The 22,768-nt window shown below is 45.8% G+C and overlaps 1 protein-coding gene across 1 annotated transcript in view; it reads left to right on the plus strand.

Annotated features, from left to right (window-relative positions):
- NTSR1 (neurotensin receptor 1) overlaps positions 1-19,317 on the plus strand; it is a 54,737-nt gene extending 35,420 nt beyond the window's left edge. Inside the window, exons 2-4 of the mRNA XM_042046349.1 lie at positions 1,864-2,065; positions 12,002-12,092; positions 14,417-19,317. Of these exons, the coding sequence (XP_041902283.1) occupies positions 1,864-2,065; positions 12,002-12,092; positions 14,417-14,666 (543 nt within the window). The 3' untranslated portion in view covers positions 14,667-19,317. The remainder of the gene's footprint in view (positions 1-1,863; positions 2,066-12,001; positions 12,093-14,416) is intronic.
- The last annotated feature ends 3,451 nt before the right edge of the window (positions 19,318-22,768 follow it).

The raw sequence follows: 22,768 nt of genomic DNA on the forward strand, positions 1-22,768 counted from the left end.
TCTTAGTCGGACCTGGTAAATCGGAGCAATCATTTCACCCCTGTGTGCGCCAGCTCAGCTCGGCTGCACTGTGAAGGTTAAATAGTTGGTCTTTACTGCTTAATGATCTGTCTTAGCCTGTGGAGGCAAGTCCAAAAGATAACTCTTCCTTATATGCAGGAGTCTGTGAGATCTTTTAGAAGAGTAGAAAACTGCTTTATACTTAACAAAAGAGGCCATTAGCAGCTTATAGTGGTGGGGTATATCTAGGAATTCACTCAGCCCGAAGAGGAGTTCTGTTATTATTGCCAGGAGATGATGTTCTCACCATGTGGAAGAGAGACAAAACCCAGCTGGTACTTTTGCTTAACACATGGAGCTCCGGAGCACAAAGCTGTACAGAGACTTGGTCCATCCAGAGAAAACCTGGGCAACAACAGCTTCTGTCTTCACCAAAAGAGGACTTCCTGCTTCAGATTTATGGACAAAAAAAGTGAAGTGTGCCTGCTCCCATGTGCTTATGTACTGCTCATTTCTTTTACAGATTCCCTGTAGCATCTTGGGAGTGTGGTTGGGTGATTCCCATTCGCCTCCAGCGTTTCTGAACCCCTTCAGAGCAGAGAGACCACAAATCTGCACCAGACACAGGGTGTACAGCAAACCTGGTCCATTTTGGTGATGGTCCAGTGGGGCTGGGTGGGCGGAGAGGAGATGTGTCCATCCCAGCAGATGGAGAACTTGTCTCTAGATGAGGTTTTGCAATCTGCAGAGGGACCTGGCATTGGCTTGGAGTGCAGGGTTGTTCTGTGTTGTACATCACTGAGGTGAAAAATAAGTGGCTGTCTGAGGAAGAAGTCAGCCTGCCTTGGAGCCCTCCCACTGAGTAAATTCCCTCTTGAGTTTTGTAGTTTCATCTTTTTGTCATTTTATCACTGTTAATACAATTGCTTTCACAGCGATTTGCAGCACGGTTTAATCCTTGTCAATATTTTGAAATTCTAAGAACTTAAAGGGCTTTTGATTTGTTCCACACTCACCTGGGTGCTGTGCTGAGTATCCTCCTGAGCCACATAGCAGAGAGGAAGAGCTCCTGGGCTTAGCAGAGAAGCTCCCCATCCCACCATGGCAGCCTTGCAGACGTGCAGGCAAACCCTACACGTGCCTCTGTTTCCCTGGGCTGCCTTTTGCCAAGCTCAGTTCCACTGAGGTTTCTAAACAGGCCAAAAGCTTTGCTGCATTTGACATGAACTGTGACTTCTACTTGATTCAATCACTGCTTAATTTGATCCTCCATTTAATTTTATCAAAACTGTAGTAATCAAATAATTTGTACTAAAAGCATTATGACTTCCACTTGTTTATTCTGATCAATTTTAATCCTTTACGGCACAAGGTTTATTTAACTTAGTTATGAGGTAACAAAACACTGCCATTAAATCTACAAGGAAAAGACAGAAGACAAAGAAAGATAGTTAAAAAGATCCCAAGGAGTCCTCATAATGCAGGAAAAAGACAATAACACAGTGTTATTTAGAAGTCACGCTATGCATGATGAAAGCTAAGCAGCATCCTGCTGGTTGTGAGATGAAAAGATCAGTGGCATGTTTCAGTCGAGACATTTCTGGCAATGAACTGCACTGAAAAGGGAAAAAGAATGTAATTAGATATGAATGATTTTGCCCTTTTTGGGTGTTGACCCACGTGAATGAACATGCGTCAGCAGTGCTTGAGTTCTCCCTCTGAGCAATAAACCTTCAAAACCAGCTGAGTAAGAGGAGGGAAAGATTTCCACTGCAGGCTGTTCCTCTGTTGCTTTGAGAAATAGAACCCAACCTCCTGCTCCACTGATCCTATCCCTGACTGTGCCCCATCTCTCCCCTGTAGGTCAACACCTTCATCTCCTTTGTGTTTCCCATGGCCGTCATTTCTGTGCTCAACACCATCATTGCCAACCAGTTGCTGGTGATGTTCAAGCAGGCTGCCCAGGAGAACCAGGTGTGCACCATTGGTGGGCAGCAGACCATGCTCAGCATGTCCATGGAGCCCAGCAGAGTGCAAGCCCTGAAACACGGCGTGAGGGTCCTGCGTGAGTATCCCTTCCTTCGGCAGGGAACAGCTGGAGGTGTCTGAGTAAAAGTGACTTGAAGAGAAACAGGCTGAAATTGGTAAACGCTTTCACCCAAAATACCCCCTCCTTTTGTCTTTGCTTGTTGGTTTGCAAAGCTAAAGAGCAGACCTGCTCACTCTGGAAAAGCAAATCCAACCCAGCATTTTAAGGATGTAGTCGACAGCAATTTAAGCCTTGCACGTATTGTTTCACTACTTCCCTTTTTCTGAGGAGCTTTGGTTCAGACAGAGCTTAAATAAAAGTTCCAGCACTAAGGAATTGAGCTGTACTGCAAAACACTGGATATCTTGATTAAATAAGCTGAGGAAAAAACCAAAGAATCTGGTAGCTTAAACTTACAGGGGATAAAGCAAAAGCTGTTCAAAAATAGTACCCAAAACAGCTAACAAAGTGTGCCCAGAGTGGTTTTAAACAGGAGATGGGGAGAGTTTGTTAGCAGAAAGCTTTCTGATGTTCTGGTGTTTTTAGAAGGGTTTGGGTTAGAGGAGACCTTAAAGTTCACCTAATCCCAAACCCCTGCCATGAGCAGGGACATCTTCCACTGAGCCAGGTTGCTCCAAGCCCTGTCCAACCGGACCTTGGACACTTTCAAGGATGGGGCATCTTGGTATTTGAAGTGCTTTGGCCCAGCCCATGTTTCCAACAGTGAGAGAAATCCCTAGAGAAGGCACCAGGAACTTCCATGACATTTTTCCAGCTGTTTTTCACAAGGCATGCATCCCGTGCAGCACTCCTTGCCCATGCCATAGGCGAACCTCCGCATGCATCCCAGCTTCCAACACTGCACTGGGAAACGCATACTGCCAAAAAGGAAAGAAAAACCCTGAGGACATTAAACTCCCCACAATTATCTTGTTGGACTGTGTTTGTTTACTGTCTCTGCACCCCAATGAACTATTATCCACAGGTAGGTAAGGAGGGAGCCTTGCTTCCCCACGGAGCCTACAAGGACTCTGCTCCTTGCTATGCATTTCTGGTTTTTAACACTTCTGCCTGCTGCCATTAAGTGAGAAGCTGCCTTTTCTCACTCGTGCTACACCACTGCACACCTCTCTCTCTCCTTTTAGTATTGTATCCTCTTTGATCTTCAACAAGAGAGAGCTCTTCATGAATAATAAGAGAGAAACCTAAATTTACACCTGGCATCCCTCAGCACTGGAGGAAGTGCACCCCACACCCACAGGTCCACATCTCCTCTGAGGCACTGAGAAACAGCCCTTCTCTTTCTGAACAATAAGCATAATTTTCTTTTTCATCTTCTTCTGCTTCCTCATTTTCTTCTCCAGGCAAATTTTTGGGTTTGCTGTGTACTGCAAAAGCTGAGAATATTTGGCAAAAGTGAGGGTTTCAGTCTGGAGCCTGGGATGGTTCAAAAGTGGGTCAGATGTGGCACCATGGGGCCCCCTGGGCAGCGATGCCCAGATATTCCAGGCATCTCCTCAGGGCCACCCCAGGAACAGGACTGAGCTCCCCTCCCTGCTGGGAAGGCAATGAGAGGACAGCTGCTTGTTGCATTTCTGTGCTGAGGAAGATCCAGCAAATAAAAAATCCTCCCTCACTTCTGTCTGTGATTCACTCCACCATGCAGAAATGCTCTCTTTATCTAGAAAATGGGAGTGAAATCCTGCTGCATTTCAGTTTTTCACATGCACTTGATTACTGGAGGTACTTGATTCACACTCACTTTTGTCACCTGTTCCTCATGACTTACATTTTAATAACCCAGGTCTCTGAGCTGTCTGAAAAGTGGCAAAAAATACACAAGGATGCATATGATTTATCCTGGCATCCATAACAGCCAAAATCACGAGCAGACTCTGGGCTCATTTATGGAAGAGGGTGGGAAAAGAAAAATTACCCTTATGCCCCCTTATAAAACTGTTGGCACAGAATCAGAGCTTCGTGGGGGTGAAAGTATTTTCCTTTTCTAAAAGTGAACTTTGGCCTGAAGTACAGAGAAGGCTGATTTAGGTTTAAGGGTGAAGTGTTTCAGAACTTGTAGAAGAAGTGCTTAGAAAATATTTTTTTGTGGTTCATGGGGTGCAGAGCTGTTGGATAAGATCAGAGCAGCAAAAAACTTCCTTGCTCCAAATGTACTGAGATTAAGTATTTGTTTACACTGAAATTAGAGCTGAAAGTGGACAGTCTAACAGCCTCATTCAAAACAGGCGCAACAGAATTTTCCTCCTCTTTGGTAGCATTTGTGTATTTTCTTGGCTCTGTCTGACTTTGGTCATGTACAAAATAATGAGAGTGATCAGGATCAAGGAATGTGCCAGGCCTGTTGCCTGGGAGCCACCTCATTAAGTCAGTAAGCATGAGATTCCTGATTGTAGCTCGCTCTCTGCTGTCAGCGTTCACCAGGTGTGAGGATACAAATTCAAAGAGCTACAGCCACTGGCAGCTTCCCAGCTTTTTTCTGAGGATAACAGGGCAACCAGTTCTGTTGTTAAAAATACCTTCCACCAAGAGATTTCATACTCTCCTTCATCCTTCCAATTCCTTCCATTAAACCACCTCTAGTTTGTGTTGCTGTTCCTTGACTATGTTGGAGCCCTGGAACTGCCGAGTCTCCCAGAGCTGTGTGATGCTTCACAGAAGTGTAAATATTCTCTGAGTGCACATTCTGAAACGCCAATCACTTAATAAAATTCCAAATAATCCTTAAACACTCGCATGCACATACACACAACAGAACAATCATAGAATCACAGAATGGTTTGGGTTGGAAGGGACCTTAAAGCTCATCTCATTCCACCCCCTGCCATGGGCAGGGACACCTTCCACTGTCCCAGGTTTCCAAGGCTCGTCCAACCTGACCTTGGACTCTTTCAGGGATGGGGCAGCCACAGCTTCTCTGGGCACCCTGTGCCAGGGCCTCCCCACCCTCACAGGGAACAATTTCCTCTTAATATCCACTCTAATCTTCCTTCTTTCTGTTTAAAGCCACTCCCCCTTGTCCTGTAACTCCATGCCCTTGTTCCAAAGTCCCTGCCCATCCTTCTTGGAGCTCCTTTAGGCACTGGAAGGCTGCAGCAATTTCTTCCTGGAGACTTCTCTTCTCCCAGCTGAACAACCCCAATTCTCCCTGCTGCTCCAAAATCAAGGTGTTTTTGAGCTTGGCTCAGGATGAAAGCTCTGTTCAGCCAAAATGTCTCCTTGAAATGGGGCAGTTTTGCAACATGGACTGATGTCCCCACCAACCCACCTGCCTGCAGCCCCTTCCCCTCCAAGCAGCCCTCGGCACCTCCCAGCTGCCTGTCAGATCAGTTCCCAGGCGGATGGGAGGAAGGCAGGAGTTATTGAATGGCACAGCTGAGCTCTGACAACGACATTAAAACAAATTCATGGACATCAAGGGGAGGCTTTGCTGTCCCTGGATGGACGTTGGCTAAGCCTATTAAAATGTAATCAGTTCCAGGTAGCATTTGCTCTGTTACAGAAGCTGCTTAGTGAAAGCAATTATAAAGCACTTAGAAGTTTAACCAATTAAAAGAATATCCTTCAGTCTCCCACAGCTGGCTGGGTGATGCCTCAGTAAAATGCTTTCGAGCAGATGAAGTCAAGCCACATTTTTACTGAATGTCTGTGAATTTTTAAATTATGATTTTGGGGCCTCTGCATTTTGTCAAGTGATACAAGACAAAGGCCAAGAATTAATGATGTATCCATGTATTTCATTAACTTGTGCATTAATAATTCCCCTTCTGAACAAATTCTTTGAAGAGTCCATTCATTTCTCCTCACCAATGCTCCAAGTCTGAGTTATTCATTTCAGGAGGAGAATATTGCCATGAGATTTAGTATAACCAGCCTACAGACATTAATAGTAAATAGCTCATACTTTGCAGCCGCAATACACAGAAGAGCATCAATCTAAAACTCCTTAAACAGTTGTATTTCATAATTCCTATATTCTAAGGCAAGCAGATTTATTTGTTCATGAATCATTTCTTTTCAAGAAAGGAACAAAATTCATGGCAGTTTGTATCTCTAATAAAAAGTCTGAGCAACTCCAAGTGGAGTTCAGCAAAACCCCTATGGCATTAAGCTTGAGTGGAAGCTGATTTTAACAGCTGAAGTGTCACACTGAAATTTGGGAGGATGAATTACCTATTTAACAGTTGTATATATTTCCCAGAGATGTTTGTAGTTTTAGGTTTACTTTGCCATCTGCCAAGTGAGATAAAATGAGCAGAATCAGAGCGCTCTATAAACACCCTCAGAAGAGCAGAAAGCAGGGCTGGCTGCACCTCTTGGGGCAGAGAGTCTCTTTTTCCCCTCTCCCAAGGTGTGTCCCTTTTCTGGCACCACAGCTCGGGCTGGCACAGCATTCCTGCTGGGATGCAGGCTCTCGTGGCTGCATCTCTGCAGAAAACTCCGAGATTTGCCATGCCCTGAAAGCAGATTTTCCAGGTGTTAAGCCATGACAGTGTGAGTGTTTAGAAAGTTAACTAATGTGATTTTAAACATGAAGCCTGGCCAGGGCTTTAGTCACTGTAGAAGCATGCAGTGAATACAGCTCCAGGGTCCCTTTGATGAGCAGAAACCATTCTGGGAGGAACAAAGGACTAGTGAAGCTCAAAACTGTGGGGGGAAGAAGAAAGGGCTGCAGAGGAAGCTAGTTCATGTTACACCTGATCTCACCAAATAGAAAGAGCCTTGAGCCTGGTGAGGATAAGATGGGATCCCTTATCTACCTTTCAAAGTGGAAATATTCTTCTTTTCTTCTTCCTTCTCCTCCAAACATCCAGATATCCCCAGGGGAAATGGCATGAATGAAGTTTAAATGGAATAAAACAATCTCTTCTCTAATTTCCAAAAGAATAATTACCTTAGAAGGAAACTTGGGAAGAGACCCCAGTTTGCACTGGGACAGCAGTGATGTGCTGCTTGCTAGAGCCTTGGGCCAGCTTCAATCTGTATTTTCTGCCTTGCTCCTTATGGATGAAACTGGTGCCAGGGGATGAGCTGGGGCAGGAATCCACATCAATTTTCAAACCTGTCATCTGAAGCCATCAAAAATCAGGATTGGAGAATACAGCCTGAGAGAAATATGTTGATTTTGAATGCCAAAAGGTTTTTCCATTCACTGTGCTGTCTCACTTTCACTAATAAAGAAGAACTTAGTGTTTTTTCAATACTATGTTCAAGAGCATTAAGGGATTGTATCCAGCAAATGCTGTGTGTTTTCAGTGGTGTCTAAAGGAGCTGAGGACTTCCCAGGCTCAGTTACTCCCAGTTTCCTCTTTGCTCTCCTGAGTACTCCTGGTGCTTGCTGATGGCCCCCAATCCCTGCCGATTGTTATTGACTTTTATGGAAATCCTGTATTCCACAGCCTTATGACCCAAATACCAGCATAAGTAGTTTTAATTTTACTGGGCTCATACCTACCCTGGCAGCTCCTGCAGTCCCTACTTTGGGGCCTGCTGATATAAATATTGCCAACAGCCTGTCAGGTAGAACATCATGTTAATATAAACAGCACCTCGAGGTTTAACGAGGCAGTGCCAGCTGTGCCCACACTTGGCCCAGCTTTCACACCTCTCATATCAAACAGCACTTTGTGAGAGGTTCTCTTGTAATGGCATCAACTGAATAAGTACATAAGCCCAGGATTTGGGATATACAAGGATTGTTTCTCCAAAAACCAGCATTACTTTTGCGCGAGCCCCATAACCTGTTGTACCAGCTGGTGTGTGTGCTCCCCTTGGGCAGCATTGGGGATAAGTCTGAAACACACAAAAGGCTGAGAGCTGTTGCTCAGGTGGGTCAATACCTCCCCAAACAGCTCCTGCCTTTGCTCAGGAATTGCACCGTGCTGTTCCACATCTGTATGTGGCTCAGCTCCCCTTCGAACGCAGAAAAAAAGAAATAAATTGGTTTAAATAGTCCGGACAAAACGATCAAGGAAAGATAGATCTGAGCTTGTCCGGAGGCCCTAGCAGCAGCAGAGGTGGTTATAAAAAGGAGCAGCATCCCTTTTCTGCCTCTCCTGGAGAGAAAGGAGGACAGCACAGAGGGATACCCTCGCCGAGGGCACCCCGGGGCTGCAGGGCTGTGACTCAGCACTCGCAGAGGGGATGGAGGAGATGAAGTGAGCAGGAGAACGGCAGCCGAGCGCTGTGTGCCGCAGCGGCTCCCCGGGGCCGCGTGAGTCAGCGGCGGCGGTGACTCCTCGCCCATCGCTGTCCCGGGGCTCTGAGTCACTCCCAGCCGCACACGGCCCCACAAAGGGATGGGGGCCGAAAACCCCTCCTGAGCATCGCTCCTGTGCTCAGGCAAAGCAGAAAAACCGTGGGGTTCTTACTCACGATGCCGTGCCCTGGGCACATGCTGACCCAGAGGTTGTCCTGGAGGAGGGCAGTTTCCCAGCCCCAGCCCCGGAGACACACAAGGCAAAATAAAATACCCAGTGCGATCTAATAGAATTTAACTTCCCCGATTGCTCCCACGTCCAGTTTAGTCTGAGAATCAAGGCTGGCACAGTTCAAATCTCCTGCGCAATGAAAAAGATGTCACTCAGAATTGATGCTTCCCTCTGCAGGACTTCCCGAAAGAAAAACAAACCGGGGCTCGTCCTCTGCCACTCTTCCTTCCTCTCCCCTTCTTCCTTGGCATGCAGTTCAAACGGGCAGAGAATAGAGCCATTATAAGACAAAATAGAAAGACACAGGATGTAATAATTCAGAGTTTAATACACATTTAAATTGGGAGTTTGATTTAGGAGGGAAATGAGGGCATACATTGGTGGAAAGAACATTCCCTGCCACCCCTGGCACACTGGGGTCATCTTGCTGGGGTCCCGTCTCCCCTCCCCAGCCCTGAGGTTTGGCACCTCATTTGCTCGAATATGGGAAATATCAGAAGCTCGTGGAGCAGCTCTGCTCCTATTAGAACCTTATTGAATTAATTAGAAGTGAGGGATGTGTCTGGTTTATTTTTAGTTCAAAAAATAAAGGCAGGAAATCTCCAACCTCACAAACACCATCCTGGACAGTCACCCCATCACACATTGAGTCAAACCCTTCCCCTGCAGTGCTCAGCTCCAGCAGGCTGACCTGCTCCTTCTTACTCCACCACAAGAACCCATGTGTCAAGCTTTTGATGATGAAGAACATATCCTAGGAGCTCATAACAATAATAAAAAACAATTTTGGCAGCCAGTTGGCTCAGGATTTGTTTTACAGCTCAACCATTTTGACAGGCAGGTGCTCAGGGAAGAAGAAAACAGCAGGAAAAGGCAACAGGCATCTGGGAGAAAAGGATCTTTTCATTCTGTATTAGATGAAAGTTAACACAGTCTCGTGTTTCATATCCCTGCCAGGGGAGAGGACCCAAGAGGGCAGGATTGCCACCCTAAATCTGCTTGATCCCTTGTATGATAAAATGAAAACATACGGATTAAGGGTGACAAATTCAGGTCGGGATCTCCTAATGTGTGCAGCACAGAACTGCACAGTGTGTCACCCAGCTGGGACTTCCAAATTAGACCATAAGTGTCTCCAGTGCACTTCACATGTTTAATAGGGTTTTAATTGCAGAGTGATTGCATGTGATATTACAGAATTATCACAGATTACATAACTGCTGATGTTAAGCAGATACTTCCCTCAGTATGTGTTTTTGTTGCTATAGATCCATATTATTTGGCCCAGCATTGCCTGAGCAGCAGAAGCAGACATCATTTACCAGGAGAAAACCACTTTCCTTTAACGTTTTGGTAAATTTAACAAGCAGATGTGTGAGATTCTTATAATTGGCTGTCGAAAGAATCCAGATCCTGCCGTACCTAAAGAGCTGCACACAGGGGTGAGCAGCTGAGGAGTGCCAGTGCATGGAGGTTTCTGCAGAAATTGTGATGTGCCTGAACGAACCTGTGTTTGGAGCCATTTGGGAAGCTGCTTTTGCAGCCTGAAAACCCAGCTAATCCTGTGCAGGCGCTGGGAAAGCAGATGGGCTGTGATGTTGGCTCATTCCCACTGGCCCGAGGCTGACGGATGGAGGAGGAGAGGCTGGAGAGGGATCTTCAGAAGAATCATGAGGGGACTGCTCCATCCAGGGCAAACCAGAAGTCCATCTGATAGCGAAATTAATTTCTGGAGGCAGCCAAAAGCGTGTGCTCAGAAATGTGAAGGAGCAAGGCAGGCATCCATGCTCCCAGCGAGCTCCCCAGTGGATTTCCCACTCCTCCTGGGCCACACGTCATGCAGGGGTTCTCCCATCAAAGTCCCATCAAAGTTCCCCAGGGAAGGATCAGACACAGGTCAAATTCATTCACTTGCTGGCATCTGAAGGGCTGCAGGCTGTCTGGTGATGAATTACATCTGTGTAATCTCAAGCTGGTTTTGGCCAGAGAGCAACCAAAAACAGTTTGAGAAAATGAATTCACTCAGACAAGAGAATAAAAACAGACCCTCTAGCCTTCTTTCCAAAACATGTCCCTTCAGTTGCTTAAATCTTTATTGGATAAATGGCTTTTGCAGCGTTCCTGGAAGATGCTGTCATGCATCATGCAGGCTGATGCTAAAGGAATAGAACCTTCTCCATTGTTAGCTGTGTGTTCAGTGAGAGAGCTCATGGAGTTGGTGTAGGGTGTGAGTATGGAGCTGGACAACCAGGCATTATTTAATTTCTGCTCTCCTGTGCCTCTTGGTTGAGCATCAGTGACGGGGAGATGCAACTACAGCCAGACAGGTTCCTCCAAGACTGCATTCTCCAAGGGAAACACATCTTCTGCAATCTCCTTGAGCTATGACATGGTCCCTGTGGGATGACAGTGTCTTGGTTTGGGACATATCCACATAAATATTTTCAATCCCAAGGCAGAAAAGCCCAGCCTTTGGCTCCACGTGACAAATCCACCTTGCACTTGTGGTACCTCACTCTGGAGCAGAGCTTTGCTGCTTCCCAGCCCCTTACAGGTCACATAAAGGACAAGAGTGATGTGGCCCTTGTTGTCTGTAGAGCAAATTTGGGACCAAAAATTAACTTAATTATTTTATTTAGTCTTTGTTTTCTTCTTGCCTTTTATTGTGTTATGTTTTAACTGAGATTTCTTTATTTCCTGCTAAGATTCTGCCAGAATCCTGCTGTTCCATACAGAAGTTGAAATATATATTACAAAAGGAAAGAAGTCTTTCTCTTGATTGCCTGATAGATCTGCTGTTTAATCCAGACTGACAAATGTGCTCTATCAACAGCACTTTTATGCCTCAGAGTTGCTGCATTTTATTTTCCATTGTCTGACATCCCTCAGAATCTGGAAAGGAAAAAAGCTGTAGTGCCTTTCTCTGCTTGCCCTTTAATTAATCATTTTTGTTATGGCAAAGTCCAGATCCAAACACGCTGTAATCTCAAGCATTGCACAAATGCAGAACAAAAGGACGAGCCCTGCCACCAGAAAGAGCAGTTTAATGATGCTCAGCACTGTGGGGACTGTGGCCAGTGGGTCCACATAACAAACTAATGGAATTATGGTGTCCCTGGCTCCCTGTCTACCTGGATGAAAAACACACGCCAACTGTCTCTGTGAGTACCTTGGACAAGACACCCAGTGCCACAAGGGCATGAAACACAGATGCAAACTGAGTTTCCTTTAAGCCAGTGTCTGAACTAGGCATCACCAGTCCTTCATCTGTACCTTCTGTTGTTCTTATGTCCCTGCCCCAGAGTTTAGCGCTGTTTTCTATTACTTCTGTTTTGCTTGTTTTTACAGACATTTGCAGGCTGGTTGTCCCTCAGGGTTATTAATTCTTTGCACTACAGCAATACAAGAACAAGTGGGGCTGCAGGAAAACAGGTTACAGCAATAAAACCCACGCAGATAGGTCCCCTTTTCACCCTGATGGAGAGTTGCTCACAAAGTTAAGGGCTTTTTTCCTGCCTTGCAGGTGCTGTGGTGATCGCCTTCGTGGTCTGCTGGCTCCCTTACCACATACGGCGTCTCATGTTCTGCTATGTCCCCTCCAGCCACTGGACAGAGTGAGTCACAGCGTGGGGGACATGGTGCCCCCATGCCAGGACAGGGTGGGGGCTCAGGTCGGGGCTGGGGATGCCAGGGCACAGGTGAGGAGATGGAGGTGGGGATCTGGGAACAAAGGTGTTTTCCAATTGAGGAATTAAATCCTCAAACTCCTAATTGCTGTTTTGGTTCTTTTCTTTGGATATGTCAGTGTTTGCCAGCCAAATTAAGAGCCTTTGTTTTACCTAAATCCCCCAGACATGGTGAAGGAAGCATTAGCTTCAACCAAAATGCATCAGCAGCCCCTCCTCCTCCTCCTGTGGGCTGCAGCCACTGACTCGTCCCACTGGCAGCAGCCATGGGGCTTCACCCCTGGCAGCCCTTGATGAAATGACATTTGGACAGGGGGGTTGGTACACCCGGAGTGGATTTCAGTCTCTCTGCCAGAGATATTGATCCCCAGCCCCAAGATGCACCAGCTCCCGTCAGCACACAATTTGGCTCCACAAGGCCACATTTCCTCAGCGACAGGGGAGGTTACACAGGTGGGGGAATAACTGTGCTACTTACTGAGTCTGGGGAGGGTTATTTACTGGGCTGTGCAAGGAGTGGATCAAAATGAAATACCAGCAGCTGCTGCTGATTAGGAAATGCCCAGATTGTCAGAGAATTCCGGGATAATTGTACGAACACACGTGCACTGCTCACAGATGTGCAAAGGCACCCCAGGAGCTCCCTGCTCCTTTCTGAGGCATCAGGCCAGGTTCCTCAGCAAAGCAACCACCAAACTGATTATTATTTTTAAATATGTCATTAAGAGCTAATGCTGTCTGGGGACACACATCCAGGAAGCCAGAGATGCCAAACAATGCACTCGTGTCTCCTCCCATGGTGTAACATCCCTGTTCTCCCTGAGATCAGGGCTGTTTCCTTTGAGGCAAAGAAAAAATTTACAATACTAAAAAGCAGAACAACAACAACAAACTAAAATTCCATTAGCTCCAAACACAAAATATAAAAAATTACGATGTTACGATAATTAGTCTACTGAATGGGACTGTGGATCCAGCCATAGTAAAATCCAAAATCTATCTTCAGTCACGAAAGCAGAGCTCTAGGCACACACTGGGACAAACTCTTGTTTCTCCTTTGCTTTCCTATATGAAAAGCACTTAAGGCAGTATTCAATTATGTAGTGACTGCATTTGCTTTGAGCAAGAGGGGTAGAGAAGTCTGTCTGCAATTAGTGGGAATTTATGCATCGTGGCTGCGTTCACATAACATTCTTTTCTTCTTTTTAAAACCATGAGTGATTTTAGGAAAACACTGAATTTACAGAATGATAGTGAACTATCAGTCTGGTGGCTAACCAAGAGTTTGCAGCAGCTTGGCATGTTCACTTACAAACACATGTGCCTGAAGAAGAGACATTTTTCCAATATAAGTTCTTCACAACTACATAGAGAAACTCTGCTTGTAAGAGCTGGATGGGCTGTGCAGTCCTTGGCAGTGCTGAGGGGGTGTGGAGGGATGGGCAGTGTAGTCCAGAGCTCCTCTATTTATCTTTTGTTAGACACTACTCAGACTAGGAAAAAGGTCTGCAATTTTCACCAAGATAAATGATTCTGAGGAACATCTTGCAGAAAATGAGACCTGTGGTGTTTATAAATGCTTTACAAGTTCAGGGCTGTTGTTCTCAGTTGGCCCAAGGAAATATATTTCCAAAAGTATAAAAGATAATAAAACATTTTTGACCAGTTCTAGTTGAAAACCTTAAATTGTGGTGGTCAGGATGTGTTTCAGAAGCATGCTGTCATCAGCTTGCCCCCAGAACAGGAAATGCCATCCCACATTATGGACAAATCCCAACCCAGGGACCCATTGAATGAGCTGATGCTGCTCTCACTGCCAGAGGGAGGAGAGAGCTGCATCTGTTACTGGAGTTTGGCTCGTCTGCAACCTCTGTAGATCAGAACTGCAGCCAAAAAAGTCGAGCTAATGTATATGTATGACACTGAAGCAAATTTCCGTCTGGCTTCTCAGTTTCCAGAATGCCTGTTTCCAAAAAAAAAATGAATGCACGAGGTAACTATTGCATCTGGCCCCAGGGCTTAAACAAGTCTCTTAACTGCTGGTGAGGGGGTGATGTCTTCATAGAGGCATCTGATCCGTGTTTGACCAGTTCCAGTTGAAGATATAGATGGGTTTTGGTGGCTCAGGCTCCACTGGTAAGCTTGTGTCTGCAGCCTAAAAACGTTAGCTGGAAAGCAGCTCATGTTTTTCTCACCCTTGTGACTTTGAGTTCTTCACACTCAAGATTTTTATCTTTCATCTGTTCTTCCAGTTTCCTTTACAACTTCTACCACTACTTCTACATGCTGACAAACGTCCTCTTCTACGTCAGCTCAGCAATCAACCCCATCCTCTACAACCTGGTGTCGGCAAACTTCCGCCAGATCTTCCTCTCCACACTCACAATCCTGTGCCTGCCATGGAGGAAGAAGAAGAAACGACTGGCCTTCACCAGGAAATCCAACAGCATCTCCAGCAACCACACATTTTCCAGCCAGGTCACAAGGGAAACTACATACTGAAGCTGAAGGAGGAGGAGGAACACAATTCATCGTGGAGTCAAAACTTGAGAGAGGCCTCTGTGACTTTCATGCATGGTCTCCAAATTCTCATAACACAAATGTGTTTAGCAAAGTCATTTTTGTTGGGAAAATAGGCTTTGTTCTGCCAGTAACTTTGAGGTTATTTTCGAGCATTGGCCTTGCCTCTTGTGAGTAATGTCTACATGTATTGTAACTTCAGTCTGGCATAAATCCAGGTGTGGTGTTAACTGGGAAGCCAAAATGTGTTCGACTTAGGCAAAACTGTTCTGCATTTCATCCTTTTCTCAGTGCAGAGATGCCATGTTCACATCCAAGGGTTTGAGATCACGTCTCCTGGTGGCACCGAGCAGAGAGTTTGATGAGGAGAAAGAAGCTTTGAGCAGAAAGGGATGTTTTTGGAGAATGGACATGCTCGTCTGTGGGATGTTCAATGAACGAGGAGTGAAAACTCAGGGAGCCAGGTGGTTATTTAGAAATATATATCTCCATTGTGAGTAATACGACCGAGGTGCTCAAGAGAGCCGCTCTGGCTCCTTGAAATTCAATAAGAACAGACGATGCCTTACCTAGGCTGGGGTGGCTGTGGCCTGGGGAGTGGGGTCACCTTTGGCTTTAGGGCATCCACAGTGCCTGGCATTGGTACCTCTGCACCGTAACAGCAGAGTCTCTGGCAAAGTCAAGAATGCAGAGGCTGTGCCCAGATGGAGTGCTGAAAATGAACAGAAACGGAAAATCTTCCTTTTGCCATACAGCCAAATCCTATTTTTTACCAGGGAGAACAGTTTGCTGGCCTGCATTAAGAGGTGACAAAACTCTGAGCTCATGAGGGCTCCAGGCTGCTGAGATAAGAGAAATCTGCCCCAGTTCTGTGGGACCTTCAGATTTTTCCTATTCTTATTCCAGTTTTACTTGTTTTCCTCACCATTTCCATGAGGCTAACATCTCAGTTTATAGCAGTTGTAGGCAGCAGGTCCTCTTGTTCTACCTTTTCTTTTATTACTTTTTGCTACCAGATGTGTTGGCACACTGAGCTGTACCCAAACATTCAGGTAGTTCAAATGCAGAGCATAAGAAGGTCTAAACTGGGGAGTCTTGGCTCTAAACCCACTTTCTTTTAACAAGCCAGAGGAACAGAAACAAGACCTGAAAAGTCTCTTTGGAATTTCCCAGCTGGTCAGGAGAGCATGAGCTTTTGTCCCATATGGTTCCACCTCTAACAGCCCACTGTGTGATACAGCAAATTGCTGCAGAGTCTTTAGTACCAAAATCACAGGGCTCTGGGACAGGCTAAAGGGCTTTTTTCCCCAAATGGCGACCTGTACGAACCTGGAACCTGACCAATCATCCTGTGCAACCTCTGCTGGTGGTGACCTTGTGTCCCCTTTCACACTACACATCATCAGGAGAGCAGCACTTGGCTCTATAAGGTGACAAAGTAGAAGAGTTGGCTCAGTTCGGCTTTCTGGGCTTTGCCCATCCCATGTCACTCTTCAGCTAATGAGCACCTGTGGTCCCTAACTGAAGCCACAGTGCTGGAGGTGTGGATTAACTCCAGTGAGGGTCACACAATGATGGAGACCAGTTACTGAACCACTGGGTGACATCTGCTGCAGATGTCACATCATAGAATCACAGAACATGCCAAATTATAAGGGACTCACAAGAATCATCGAGTACAACTCCCTGGACTTGCGGTGTAGGTCCTGTTGGGCTCAGCACATAGAGGAAACACCCATTTGGGGGCATCTGCTGTGAGTTGGTGGTGGTGACTGACCACTTTTGGGGCATTTATAACGGGGCAGCTGTACCCAGCTTGCTACCATGGCAGCCCACCAGCCACAGCCTCCAACCACACCTGCCAGGGATGGGAGCTGGTTTTAATGCCTAGTACAGAACCCTGGCAAAAGAAAGGGCTCCAAATAAAAGTCAGTGGGGCTTTAGTTTCTTCTGATTCAGCCAAACTGCAAGCTCTGTTCTGTCATGCCTTCTTGTGATCTCTTGCCCTGGTTGTACCAAGCAGAGGGCAGAGATTATATTAGACCAAGCACTTTTGTTGCTCATGTACTGTTGACTCCTCCTTGACAAAGAAAACAGGTAGTGGCAGACAAATAAATGAAATGAAACAAACAGGCATAAAGGAGACTGGTCTCTTCAGAAGGAAATCTGTGAGAAACCAGCAAATATTTTCTGTGTATGGTGTGTGTGAAATGGCTCGGGCAGGTTGGAAGAAGAATCTCTAGAAGACCTGCTCATCCTGACTTGTGGGAAAATCCAGGTACCATGAACAGGAGAGGGGAAAGGTCTGCCTTGAAAGGAAGAGGAGTCTTGATGTCACAAATTTAACATTGGCCTTCCAGGCAAGACACTTCAAATGTTTGTGGAGGACCCAATTTTTTTTACTTCACCTCTAAATACAGTCAGCAGCTGGGAGGCGCTTTCTGAAACCTCCCACAGAAGCTGCAACTGCATTGCTTTGACTTCCATTGCAATTTAACACCCTGCATATCTCATTTGCTTTTGAAATATTAAGCATTATTACTACAGTTGTCCAACACCAACCTGCTGAAATGTGCTTGATTATCTTAGGAAACACTGTACAAAACTTGTTGTTTCACATAAGATGCTTGGTTTAGATCTTCACTACTGAGATACACTGGCAGCTTACAGAATATTTGATCACAGCTCAGAGAAACTGGCAGGTTTATTTTTGGTTTGACATGACAGTGGGAGAAAGCTGGAGTAAATGTGAACTTTTCATAAGCTCCTTCCACAGTGTTTGCTGGGTCACTGGAGTGCTGAAGAGCTGGGGGAACTTGGGGGATTTATCCAAGTGGTTTGCTGACTTCTACAGCTCTGTTCTTGCAGTTTAACAGGAAAGCAGACCTGGGTCCATGGCCTTAATCTGAGATTGCAGCTCAAAGCTACCTCTTCCACTGGCCAAATCTGACAACCTTGAGCTGAGCAGTGTAAGTTACAGCTGGTTTCATCCTCTCTTCCCCCCTCACCTAATTTTGCTATATTCAACTTAGAGATGGGAAGAAGTGAGGATAACTCACTGCAAATCCCAATAGTTTCCAGAGAATCACTGGAGAGTTTGGGTTGGAAGGGACCTTAAAGCCCATCCAGTTCCAAACCCCTGCCATGGGCAGGGACACCTTTCCCTAGAGCAGATTGCTCCAAGCCCCGTCCAGCTCGGCCTTGTAAAGGAAAGATGATACAGCAGAGAAGAAAAAGGTACAAACAGCCCCATATTTACCAGATAAATGGTTCTTTACATGCCTTTTAACAATGATTGAACTGCGAACCTGGAAAGGTTTTTAAATTTAATCTGATGTGAATGGTTTTTGCCATTAGACAGAACACAAATTCCCATCCATTGTGTCCTGTCTTGGCTGAACTCCTCAGCAAAGCAGGGGTGAGTGTTGGGGCCTCTGCTCATCTATGCAAATTCCCTGTGTTTGGAACTGTTTGTTTTGACTAAAAAAAGAATAAAATCTGTGGAACCCACAGATGTGAAGTGCTGCCAGATGGATTCTGAGAAATTCCCCTCTGAAGAGAGTCTATCAAGTGACCTCTTCAAACGTTATTTTGAGGTTTTGTTTCTCTTCACAGTGCTCTTGCTAGAGCCATCCGTTTGGCAGTGTGAAATCAGGTTTATCAAGTCATTTTGCTATTCAGAAATTTCCCACAGACAGGACTTTCCCACCACAGGCCCGGTCCATCAGTGTTGGAATGCTGTGCTGAGCTTGTCTTTTTTTGTAAGGTGCATGAGACCTCACTTCAGCGAGCTTTTCAGGAGCAAACTCAGTGGAAAATCAGCAAGGAGGGTTAGCAGGGCACGTGCCGTAAACACAACAATAGCAGGACTCTGCATTTCTAGCATCCAGCGTTCAGTGAAACAATCCCCAAGTGTGCTGGTGCTGCAGACAGCTCGTGCTGCAGGTTTGAACCCATCATCTGTGCAGCTGCATCACTGCTGCTCTTGGGCAGAGACAGCAAACCTCCCCAGGGCATGGGAGCACCTCTGTGTACGGCGCTGTGAGTGTCAGTCCGGTGTCCTCCTGGCTGTGTTGTTTGGTGACTCTTTAACCAAAGCTGTATCTGCTAGAGCTCTGTCTGGTTCTTCACATCACAGCTCAACCACTCTTCCTGTCCTCAGTCTGGGTTTGCTTAGTACGAGAACAGAAATTGCTAATCCAAATCTCATGATGCTGTGTCCTGGCTTTGTGATCCAGAGTCCTTCCCCAGCTGTGCCACCCGATAATCCTGCACATATTGTATTTATGGCAAATATTTTTTAAAGTGCACCTTTATTTTTTATTTTATTCTGAGATACAAAATGTTGATGTGCTTTATTTTCTGTGGCCTGTTGCTCAATGGGGAAAAAAATGAATGTTAAAAGTGTGTCCGTGTCTACTTTGTACTATTTTCTGTGACAAAGGGAAGGAAGAGGGTGTGGAATCCTTCTGTGTGGCAATGGGAAACACTCTTTCAATGTAACATGCTATTATTGATACTGTATTTACTGATCAAAGTGTAATGAAATGGTTAATTCCCGATATAGCCTTTGTACTGTATGGTATTTTATTTTGTCATTTATTGATCCTAAGAAATAAATATCCAAATTTAAGGCTTGTGCTGCTTTTGCTTGAAGTGGCAGGTGTGCCTTTATCACACAGCCTGGTTATCAGCACAGGCACCCTGGCTGGGGTCTAAACTGGTGAAATCCTATTGGCCTTGAATTGGGATTTGCAGCTGCTCTGCAGAAGGGCCCTGAGTGCTCCTCTCCCTGCACTGTGCAGCGCAAACAGCACCCAAACATCAGCTGCTGCTCTGTCTTCAGGTCAGCACTCAAACAGGGGAACTAGTTAGGTTTGAAGGACACTCCCATCAGTGATGCTTGCCCTGAGAAATCCTTCCTGAGAGCTGTTAAAAGCATCAGATCTGTGCTCTCCTGCTCTGCTGTTGGGCACAGCAATGAGAGCATCCGGCCCATCCAGGGTGTGGAGCGTGTGGAGTGAAGGAAGTGTGAGAAGTGTGGGAATGGAGATCGTTTATTTTTCTAAAACAGATGTAATTTTGTGGGGACAGGATTCTTTGGTACTACCTGTGATATTAAAGTGTCCTTACACTAAATGAGCAAAAATCAGTCACCTCCATCCTCCCTGCAGCTCCTGGTTAATGTTCTGTTGTGCAATAGCTGAGCTGAGCTGAGCCATAAAATCTTCATCGTTTTTAACCATTCGACCTTTTTGTTTCGATTTCTGGTAGAGGGAAATGTTGCTTGGAAAGCACCAAGAGAATAAAATTTAAATATTTTGAATCATTCATGCCTGGAAAATCCATCTTCTAAAACCTAGCTCAAATGCACTGCCTCTCCAAAGGCTTTTCGGTGCTGCTTCCAGATGAGAAGAGCAGGAGCCTCTATTGTCCCTACACCATCAAGCATTAAAGCATCAAAATAATTTATTTTATGGATACTTTTTTTTGGTATTCAGCCCTGCTCTGCTCAAAGGTGTATTTTCAGCCTGAGGCTCATGTCTTCAGCAGTGGAAATCCACAGCACATGGCAGCATCCTCGTTTCCTGGCTGCAGGAGACCTCTGTGCTGGGCACGGTGCTCCCAGTGGAGCCTCCATGGCTTATGCAGAAATCCAGCCCGTGTTCAAGCTGGAGTGAAAAATGCTGCTGTCTGCTCGTGACTTGTCTAGCTCAGGGCTGACTCCTGGAAAAAGCCAAATCCTGAGAAGCAGAGCTCCCCACTCCTCCCAGGCCACCCTCCCAGCCAGTGTCACGCAAGTGTGCACCACGTCACACCCTGCAAATGGGAAGGAAAACAAAAGATGTGGAGAGTCAAATGATTCTATTTTTCCTTTAGAAAAGCACAAGGACTTTGCCTCGGGCCATGAGGGATGCTTTCAGCTTGGCTCTTATTTCTCATTTCAATTATAAAAGCAATTTCCATAGTTCACAAGGGGAAAATTTCAGGCACCTTTCGAAAAAAAATGTTACATTTTAGTAAATGGCTTCATAAAACTTAATAAACATCCATGCAGAAGTTAATTTATTTAAAATATCTTTAAATCCTGCTCTGCCTTATTGAATTTGTTTGAACTGTAGATAAGGTTGGAGTATATTCATGAGGGTATTTAAGCAATAAGGCAGCACATCACAGTTATTATTCCAGGTCTCCTGTGGGCTGGGAAGCACAAAGTAGAACCTGAAGTGATTTTGGGCACTCAAGTGAAAAACCCCCCAAGAAGCACAGGCACAGGCATGGCCCGACTGCTGCAGGGCAGCCAAACCAAGCTGCTGGGGTTGTTTACTGGGAACAAAAAGATGCCAGGGGAGCTCACAGCAGCCAGCCCAGCATCCATGGGCTGCCAGCCCAGTCCCAGGCTCACTCAGCAAAATGTCAGTGGGAAAGGATCAAAGAGTCATGGAATCACAGAATGGTTTGGCTTGGAAGGGACCTTAAAGATCATCCAGTGCCACCCCCTGCCATGGGCAGGGACACCTTCCACTTTCCCAGGTTGCTCCAAGCCCCGTCCAACCCAGCTTTGAACACTTCCAGGGATGGGGCAGCCACAGCTTCTCTGGGCACCCTGTGCCAGGGCCCCACCACCCTCACAGGGAAGAATTTCTTCCTAACATCTAGTCTAGAGAACCAGCAAAGTTAGTTAAACACCATATCACTGGTGATACAAAGCAGCCAAGCCAGCCAGGGCTTTCAAGAAAGAGAAGGAGAAGGACCAACAATTTGGAGTGAGTGTGTAAGTGCATGTGTGGGTGCTGCAGCCACACCTGGGATGATGTTTTGCCCATGGCTGTTCAGCCTGGAGAAAAGAAAGTTCCAGGGAGACCTTAGAACCCCTTTCAGTACCTGAAGAGGCTTCAAGAGAGCTGGAGAGGGAGTTTTTACAAGAATCTGGAGTGAGAGGACAAGGGGGAATGGCTTTAAGCTGAAGGAGGGTAAATATAGATCTCGCCAGCATCCCAAAATTTCCCGAAGTAATGGAGATGCAGTAGCCATTGTTACCAAGATTTAACAGCATCAGCACACTTCCAACAATCCAGCACACTCCATACCTTCCTCACTGCAATGGTACATTTATTTTAGGGACGGATTTCAGGCGCATGAACTTCTGAGATTCACCCAAGGGCTGCAATGAAATCTTGTAGACCAGAGTCTCAAACCCCAGTGTTTCCAGCAGTCAGTTCTGCTTCATCTTTCCCTTCACTCAGCATAAGCAGGTAGCTCAGGAGCTATATTAAGCCTCCATTCCAAGACACATATTAGTAAAACATGCCAACACTCAACCATTAAAAAGCAGCTTCTCGCTGGTTGTCAGCTACAGCGACAACCTTGTCACAGCACTTGGCAGCTCTCAGAGTGTTCTTGACGGTGCTGTTATCCTCGGTGTCTGCTCCGTGCACATTGCAGGAGAAGGTGAAGCATTGTGTGCTGAATTTAAAAAATACCCAAACAGCGACAAGCTCCATTAAATGGGAGTGACCCTAGCAGTGCCACAGGGAGCTGTAATGAAATCTGTGACACCTGACATTTTGGACGTTTTGGTTCTCCTGTCCAGCTGGAAAGCAGCTACGACTGCCAACAGCGTTATTAGTGCAGCTCCCACACAGAGCATGGATTCTTACAAAGTTTCACATTACTGTAATAAATCATCTTTTTTGTCTTCCTTCAGACTGGCAATTGGAATAAGATTAATTTCTCTTTACCATCAACACAAACAGGAAATAACATTTTTCGTAACCAGTCCAGGAAAACACCTTATGTCGTGGTTGGTGTTTTCTGACCCAGACCTTGAGACTTAATCCCTCTCCTTCCTCTGGGCTTGAGCCAGACCAGAGCAAGCAAATGGTACAGGGTTGTTAAAGCTGGTGACCAGTGGCACCACAAAAAGGCAGCCAGACTGGTTAATCCTCTTGCCCAAAGGAGTGAGAACCCTCTGATCTAGGCTGATCTAGGAAAACTCGTAAACACAAGCCTGTAGGCTTTTGAGATGAAAGAAAATACAAATTTGTGGAGCACTTCTGAGCCTTTATGAATGCCCACCTGCA

This window comes from Corvus kubaryi, unplaced genomic scaffold (genome assembly GCF_017639235.1).
Source record: "Corvus kubaryi isolate FWS band 111438036 unplaced genomic scaffold, C.kubaryi_AGA036_p1.0 134, whole genome shotgun sequence".
NCBI lineage: Eukaryota > Metazoa > Chordata > Aves > Passeriformes > Corvidae > Corvus > Corvus kubaryi.